Source organism: Gavialis gangeticus, unplaced genomic scaffold, assembly GCF_001723915.1.
Source record: "Gavialis gangeticus isolate Ggan-Ray unplaced genomic scaffold, GavGan_comp1, whole genome shotgun sequence".
In the NCBI taxonomy this organism is placed as follows: Eukaryota; Metazoa; Chordata; order Crocodylia; family Gavialidae; genus Gavialis; species Gavialis gangeticus.
The window spans coordinates 35,294,313-35,302,732 of NW_017729032.1; the positions used below are offsets into that span (position 1 = coordinate 35,294,313).

Below are 8,420 nucleotides of genomic sequence, written 5' to 3' on the forward strand. Positions count from 1 at the left end.
GTCCCTTTAAGAATGTTGCATCCTTTAAAAAGGATGCTGTGTATTTCTGATGCGCGCTGTTACCCATTCATTGATCCAAGTTACATACTTCAGCACAGTTAAAATTTCTTCCCAGACATTTGGAATCTCTCTTTTGCTCAAGCCAAATACCCCTGAGCTAAAGTTGTAAGTATTTACCAAATACGAACCAAAGCAAAATGGATGAGAAACTTCTGAACAGACCACTGCATAAATTACCATACAGTTGCCAATTAATATTATAATAAAAATTTAAATTCAATCCACCAGTACACAGTTTCTTCTGCATACCCCCCAGAGATGTCTTGCGTACCCCCAGGAATATGTGTTACCACAGTTTGGGAACCCCTGCTTTAAATGAATTCATGTTTGTATTGCAGAAGGTTATTCAATGTTTGTTTCCTTTCTTTACACAGGGTGACCTCATTTCTAGTGGATGGTAGTTAACAGCATTTCTTATATTTTTATTGTCTTTGCTCCCACAGGATCGTATGGAGGCTGCTAACAACATCATTAATATCATAAAAAGTAGGAAGGCTTCTATGGTCAGAGGTGTTGAGGCACTTTGTGATGCTTACATCACATTGGCAAATTTAGACGCTACTCCGTGGAAATCTCAAAGAAGTAAGCCTTGGAAAAGAGGGACGCTACTTAGTAGGTTGGGTGCTTGCAGTTTGGACTTCTGTGGTTCTGTTGTTGAATTAAGCATGGAGAAGTCACTGTTCACCTCACAGGAGGGTGATAGGTCAATGAATTATTATCTGTAAAGTTCCTTCAGATCTTTGGATAAGAGTTTCTATTGAAGAGTTTAACTAGTTAAGTGTTTTTTGGCGGGGAGGGAAGGAGGGTACTGTGCTGCTACTGTGGAAAAAAAAAGTCTTCAGATACCTTTAATTTATGTGAAGTTAAACCTGATGGGCTCCTGGATGTGAGACAGCTGTAGAATCTCTGGTACTGCTGGGAGAGACCTGCCTTTATTGCTTCATTTCTGGTCTCTTAAAGGACATAGGACAGTTCCCAGCCTCCTCCCTGTGCAGGTCTAAGATTCAGGGGCCAGACTGCAATGTTGATTAAAAAACCCAAAACAGATATTGGTAAATGTGAATTTCAAGGAGTGCCTACAATTTATAATTGGAAAAAAAGGGTGTTTGTGCCCAAAAGCTAGCAAAGAATATATTTTCCAACCATTCAGTTGGTTTAATAAAAGATACCACATCTACCCAAAAAAACTCGCCTGTCTAATCCAAAAATGCATTTGTTTTAACTGCAGAAGGCATCAGTATTCCAGCTGAGCAGCCTATTACTAAACTAAAGAACTTGGAGGATGTAGTTGTTCCCACCATGGAAATTAAGGTGAATAAAGCATTGTATCTTAAGAGTCCTTGGAGCACAAACTATGATCCTGGATTTCCCATTGCCAGACAAGTGCCCTGACCACCTGCCTACAGAGTCCTGCTTGTTCTTCGACTCTTTTTGTTACCCTACAGATCTTGCATTCTTGGCCATGCAGTGGCCCAGCTTCCACAGGAGGAGAGAGAGTGCCCTTAGCCCACCCTAGCCTGTGGTCTCCTAGTTTAAGAATCAGGAGATGGGGAACTGAACCTGTCTCCATTTTCTGTGTAAGTGCTCAAACCTCTCAGCTGCTATGTAAGGTGAGCAGCACCACGACTGGACAGGTTTTATAGGAATGGAATTAGCCAGTCTCCCATTCCCCAAAGGGGCAGTTAGGCATCTAAGTGCAGATGAGGGTTCAGGGCTGTGAATTGCAGTCTTACTGAGGTGCCTGAATTGTAGCTGCAGAGTGGTCACTAAGTTCCATTAACACATTGAATTTTGATGCATCTTTCTCCTTGGCATTTGTTATCGGCTGGCCTTGGCCTTTCCCTGCTGTCAGGCTTGTGTTGTTCATCTCCTTAGGCACCTCCTGCTCCCTATGCATTGTATTGGGCGCTTAGACACCTACCTTAGGGCGGTGACTTCCACTCCTACAATCAGACCCCAATGCCTTTTGTGGATCTAGTGTAGTGGTCCTCAACTGGGGACGGGGGTGTTGTGAGATGATCCCCCTTGGGTGCCACAGTGGCAGCCGGCAGGTGAAACTGCCCCATGCATAGGGCTGTAGCATGTGTGCACTTTTGTTGTGTTACGGCTTTCTGATAACCCTAAAGCAGGCAGAGCTGGCTTAGGCTGTAGTTGTATCCAGTCTGGCCTCCCCCCATGGTTCTCTCAGAAACAGCAGCCTATCTGCAGTTGAGACGCACTGAGGTAATTTGAGGCAGCACCAACAGTGGTTTTCAACCACAGATTGCTACCAGTTCAAAAAAAAAAGTGGTGGAGTGGTGCCCTAACTGAAAATGCTGAGAACTACTGATCTAGCCCCTACAGACCACCAAGATCATATATTAACCATTTTGTGTTAAATCTGCTAATAAAGTCCGTAAAACTTCAGATTATAGCTAATCAACCATTTTTCTTTGGTGTGATGGACGTGATATATTAAAGTGATTTTAACTATGTGAATGATTTCAGGTGGATCCCACAGGGAAATATGAAAATTTGGTGACAATAAGGTCATTCAAGCCAGAGTTTCGCTTAGCAGGAGGCCTGAACCTGCCTAAAATAATTGATTGCATAGGCTCAGATGGAAAAGAGAGAAGGCAGCTGGTCAAGGTGAGTTCTCTCTCTTACGTACTGCCTGTTGTACCAGCCACAGAAATGGCAAAAATTATCGTGTGTACAGGCCTGGGGACCTTTGAATTCTTCTCCTATTTCTCATATAGACTAGTTCTGTCACTTGGGCACATCACTTAACATTTGATTGGGATGATGCTGCCTTGAGCAGGGGGTTGCACTAGATGACCTCCCTGTTTTTCTGTCATTCTGTGATCTGTGTCAGTGTTCCCAGTACAGGGCTGTGTTGACAATTAAAATATGTTTGCAGAAGGGTTTAAAAAAGGGAATTGCCAAGTGTCTATATCATTCTTGAGAGACGCACATAAAAATATATTATTCTTGGGAATGTACAGACCTGTAGCAGGGATGACTGGGATTTCTGCAGTTTTAGTACTCTGCAACCAATGGAAAAGCTATGATCTGCAGTCCTCATCACTAATTATGTGATAACATTAAAGCTCAAAGAATATTCATGTGGCTCTGATTCTGATTTTTATATTTTTAACCATACCTTCAGTATCAGTTGATGTTGCCTCAGTTGCATGATAGGCTGTACGGTGCAACATTGACTGAACTTTCAAAGCATACTACCAAAAGAAAGTTATGTACAATTTTGGAAAATACGAAAAAAAAAAAAAAAATGTTTCCCATAAGAAGAAGAAAAAGCCGGCAGATTAATTTTACTTTCCAGCTTCTGAACAATACTAGAAAACCAAGTAGAGCGAGAGAGCATATGCACAACTGTAACCATGAATTAATTTTGTATAGTTTCAAAAAATGTAATATAGGTTTTACAGAGTACTTAAACGCTTCTATAGAATTATTTTTACTGCAGTAGCAGAAATTGGATCCCAGAAAGGTTTCCTTTAATTGCTTTTGGTATTTCTTCCCAAGGGCCGGGATGATCTGAGACAGGATGCTGTTATGCAGCAGGTTTTCCAGATGTGTAATATGCTACTTCAGCAAAACACTGAAACCAGAAAGAGAAAGCTAACCATCCGAAGATACAAGGTAACCTCCTGCTGCCATGCTGCAGCAGTTGTGATAAATGACACTTGTGTGGTGTGATGTTTCCTATTCTATTGCTGCCCAAAGGCACTTCAGACAAACTGTACATATCATCAAGAAATTAACTGTTTCCTCAAGTGGGCAGAGTTCAGTAAAAGCAAGTGTTTTAGTTTAACTGTTCCCCTTATTAAGTACAAAAGAAAATTGCTGCACTGGATTCTGTTTCAGTGCTTTTTGAAGTGTTCTTTATACAGACCTGTAATCAAAAAAAACAAAAGAGGAAAGTCATGGGAATGAGCTTTGTATTTGACAAGTGGGAACTGTGCTTCTAAACAGCCAGCAAACCTACCTTTGTTACTGTGCAACCTATAAGTTTCAAGAACTCATAGATGGATTTCATTTTGTTTGGCAAAAATAAGTAAAACCTGTTTGGTTTTGCAATTCTGTAAAACGAATGAGGGCAGGGAGGAAGAAGTTTCAGAATAATTTTAAATTTGTATATAATGGAAATCATGTTTATTTAACTGTAATTGAAATTACAAATCCCACCTTTAGTACTAGAGACTTTCATAACTCACTGACAATTAAATGATAAAGCAAGAAATGAAAGCTACACAAAAATCTAAATTAGAAATTCTCATAGCTGCCTCCAAAAGAGAAGGAAAATATCAAAACCAAACAAATTTCTACTCAGTAACAAGAGGGGTCAGTGAGAGCCAGCTGCAATGTGACCTGTTGTTGAGTAGGAGCCAGCAATAGATACAATCTGAGACTGGATATTCTGAGTATCTTCAGCTTCACATGTATATTTCAGTTGTCACACAATACACTAATCCAAACAAATGCTTTCAGTAGCCCATAAAGTATGCTGAACAGTTAATAATACCTGCATTAGTATATGAGGACCAAACATGGAAACTCAGTAGGGTAATTATGTTGTAGTATAGCATGCATACCTGTTCATTAGCAGGTTCTTTTACTAAAAAAAGTGTCTCCATTGCTTAGAAAAAGTTATAAGAAGAAATTATGTGAATTCAACTGTATACTCTAATACTCATGTCCCTTAAAAGGACGCGTGCTGTAATGTATTTGCTACTGGTTTTCTATTCCCAGGTTGTTCCCCTTTCTCAGAGAAGTGGAGTCCTTGAGTGGTGCTCAGGGACGACTCCCATTGGGGAGTTCCTTGTGAATCCTCAACAAGGAGCTCACAGTAGATACAGGCCAAAAGACTACAGTAGTCTTCAATCTCACAAGGCTATGATGGTGAGTTACAGTAGGAAAAGAAGAATCTGTTTCATTTCATGTTGGGTAGAGGTTCTTTAAATTGCTGATCTTTAAAAAACAAAACAAAACATTGGATTTAGTATTAGCATAATGTAGTAACTGATAATAGGGTGTGAAATTGAATTTACTGATGAGATCTTCAGGTTTATCTGACAACAATTTGGAAACAGGTATTAAAAATATTAATTATGAATTAAATATCTCACATGAGAAAAAACAGACAGTGGTTGAGCCTCCAAAAAATCTCTTTCCAGATGAGACCACTATTGAAGTTTAGAATGGTTTTTGCGGAGGCCTGGCAGATTTAGTTATCTTCCAGAATTAATTTATTTTTATCAGTCTTTTTCCCATTATAATGAAAGAAAATAACAATTAAAGAACTAAAAAAATATTTTAAGTTGGCGATTAACATGAATGCTCTGAAGTTTCATTACAACTGTGAGAGAATGGCACAAGCATTTGGTATCAGAGTAGAGCAAGGTGTTTCCATCTAGTTATTTTTTCCCCTGCCAACTAATTAATGAACACAAAAAAAAATCTCTTATTTATTTGTGGTTTGAAGGATGCCCAAAAGAAGCATTTTGAGGAGAAATATATCGTCTTTATGGACATCTGCAAGAATTTTCAACCTGTGTTTCGCTACTTCTGCATGGAAAAATTCCTGGACCCAGCTGTTTGGTTTGAGAAGCGATTGGCTTATACTCGCAGTGTTGCTACATCTTCTATTGGTACAGTAAAACAACTGTAGTCATTCTGTTCAGGATGATTGTCCCCATATTTTCAGACCTTGTGCTGGTTTATTCATTTCCATAAAGAGAAAAATCATGCCATTTCAGGGTAATGGCAGTTAAGTCGCACTGTGACAGCTTCCCATACCCAGTTTACTGAAACTCTTATTCTAGTCGTAGGTGTGTAGGTTGTAGCCATGTTGATCTAAGGACATAGGCAGACAAGGTTTTTTGGGTGAATCTGATATCTTTTATTAGATCAATTTAAATAGTTGGGGAAAAGAAATTAGCAAGCTTATTCTAGTTCTTGCATTCAAAAGTCAGGTTTAGATTTTGGCTTTTTTTGCTTTTTGTAGGTTTTTCTAATCTTGAAAGATTTAAAATAACATTTAACTCTTCCAATTTTGTCATTTCCCATTCAGGAAACATTCATTCCTCCCCTTGTGTTTTTAGCAGAGTTAAGTCTAATAGAGGTGCCATTTTTATTTTCTTTGTCTATTAGCATTGTTTGTGATGTCTGAAACAATGTGCTCAGCTTGAGCATATTTCTAGTTAACTGCTGCTGCTGAACCAACATGAAATGCACACATATTGGGTTTTTAATGAGCGTTCATCAGTTTGATGGCTTTACTCTTAAATTCAGGGTGATTTTAAGTTTTAGAGTTAAATTAAATATTCATGTTCTGAAAGATATTCAAGAGAGTATTACATAGATTATGAGTGTGTGAATATAGGTTCTGTTTTAAGTTTAAACTATGTTAAAGCATCCCTGGTTTATATAAACATGAATACTTCAAAATATTGGTTATATGAGTAGAATGAGTTCTTGGGCAGCAGTCCGGCTCAAAGGCCTGTGACCATTCAACCATAGCATGCAGCAGAGATGGTACTTTTAACCCTACAGAGGACTGTCACCAAGCTCGTGCTTTACACAAATGAAGATTGTCTGTACTTCGAATTCATTCTACTGAATGCAGTATTGGGTATGGTGTCAGTATCATACAATACAATTGAAACATGACCGGGAGGCCCATTTGTGAGTTAATGAGTAACTAATAGAAAACAAAAAATGCATTATAAAATGCACCTTGTACAGTTATTTTAAAGACTCACTCACTCACTCACTCACTCTCTCTCTCTCTCTCTCTCTCTCTCTCTCTCTCTCTCTTTAAAATAACTGTTCAAGGTGCATTCTTTTTGTTTTCTATTACTCATTAACTATGTATCAGTATAGTATCATATGCTACTCTCTCTCTCTGTTATTTAATTATTAAATATTAAATTTGTGTGCGTGCATATGTATAAAAATAATATTTAATTCTAAAACTTAACCTGAACATATATATATGGTGGCATATGATACTTATAAAATACATGTTTGGCAAACTGAAGTCTGTTAATATTTATCAGAGTATTTCTTAGTATATTATTTAGCAAAAAATGAGTAGGGACTTCTCTTTCTGAAAAATGGGAGGCTAATTCAGGTTTAAGAGCTCTTCTGAGTGTTAAAATTGTTTTATTGTTGCTGCATATCTGGTTTCTAACTCAACCAGTTTTGTGACATTATGGCTATGTACAGACATTCAAAAAGCCTGAGGCGGAATTGATCCAAGTTGTGTGGTTTTCTGCAAGCAGCATAGTTTAAATTGGTAGCAAACAGAATACATATTCACCTTTTGAGGGATAGCAGGGGTTGGGGGAAGGAGAGCACTGCCAGTCTGTGTGCGCTGAATTTTTGTTCGGCCAGTTTCACTTGTTACCTGTAAAAGCCTAATGTCTGTATCTGGCCTATAGGACCAAATGTCCATCGATGGGAAGGGGCAGGACTCCACTGAAGCAGGATTTCTGTCTAAAAGTTCCATCAGGAACTTTTATCCCTTGCATTCGGTGCACCATTTCTGTTGCAGACACATTGTATGGTATTTATATGGGCTACTCTGTACTCTGTCTATTAGTCTAAATAGACACAGAGTGTATTACCTGCTCTCATTTTTAACTTGTTTACAGAAATCTTCTTTTCATGTTTTTACAAAGATAAATGTGAAAAAAAATTTTCAGTGATTACATTTCATTTAAGATCATCTTTTTCAGTTGGTTACATACTGGGACTTGGAGACAGACATGTTCAGAATATCTTGATTGATGAGGAAACTGCAGAACTTGTACACATAGATCTGGGTAAGTGGAGCAGCAGGGAGAAAAAAGCTTTCTTTTTCTGAACTTAAACTTTTTTGTAACATTTCACTACATCTCTTGCTTTAGGAGTTGCTTTTGAGCAAGGTAAAATCCTTCCCACACCAGAAACGGTTCCTTTTAGATTAACCAGAGACATTGTGGATGGAATGGGCATCACTGGCGTGGAGGGAGTCTTCAGAAGGTAAGCAATGTGTGTGATGTCTGCTGCCTCTTCATGCTTCTGTTCCTCTGTGCTTCTGTTTCAGCAAAGCTTCCCAGATTGATAGAAAGGCTCCAGTTTTGAAGGACTGATTTTTGGGGAAAGGGTCATGTGGTATGCATGTAAATACAGTAATTTCATAGTTTGTAGCATCGGAAGGGACCTGAGCAGATCATCGAGTCCAACCCCCTGCCATGGCAGGAAAGAGTACTGGGGTCAAATGACCCCAGCAAGGTGTTCATCCAGCCTCCTCTTAAAGACCCCCAGGGTAGGAGCCAGCACCACCTCTCTTGGAAGTTGATTCCAGATCCTAG

At 38.8% G+C, this 8,420-nt stretch overlaps 2 protein-coding genes across 6 annotated transcripts in view; one reads left to right on the forward strand and one right to left on the reverse strand.

Moving 5' to 3' along the window:
- ATM (ATM serine/threonine kinase) overlaps positions 1-8,420 on the forward strand; it is a 134,670-nt gene that overhangs the window by 115,986 nt on the left and 10,264 nt on the right. For all 3 annotated transcript variants that reach the window (XM_019524367.1, XM_019524368.1, XM_019524366.1), the window contains exons 54-61: positions 504-642; positions 1,289-1,371; positions 2,548-2,688; positions 3,586-3,702; positions 4,813-4,962; positions 5,546-5,711; positions 7,803-7,889; positions 7,974-8,088. In XM_019524367.1, the coding sequence (XP_019379912.1) occupies positions 504-642; positions 1,289-1,371; positions 2,548-2,688; positions 3,586-3,702; positions 4,813-4,962; positions 5,546-5,711; positions 7,803-7,889; positions 7,974-8,088 (998 nt within the window). The remainder of the gene's footprint in view (positions 1-503; positions 643-1,288; positions 1,372-2,547; positions 2,689-3,585; positions 3,703-4,812; positions 4,963-5,545; positions 5,712-7,802; positions 7,890-7,973; positions 8,089-8,420) is intronic.
- CUNH11orf65 (chromosome unknown C11orf65 homolog) overlaps positions 4,948-8,420 on the reverse strand; it is a 64,122-nt gene continuing 60,649 nt past the window's right edge. For 2 of the 3 annotated variants that reach the window (XR_002098889.1, XR_002098890.1), the window contains one exon: positions 4,948-5,031. Coding sequence is in view for 1 of the 3 variants with exons in the window: in XM_019524371.1 (XP_019379916.1) it covers position 5,031 (1 nt within the window). In the remaining 2 variants the exon portion in view is untranslated. The remainder of the gene's footprint in view (positions 5,032-8,420) is intronic. The other variant, XM_019524371.1, reaches the window with a different exon arrangement.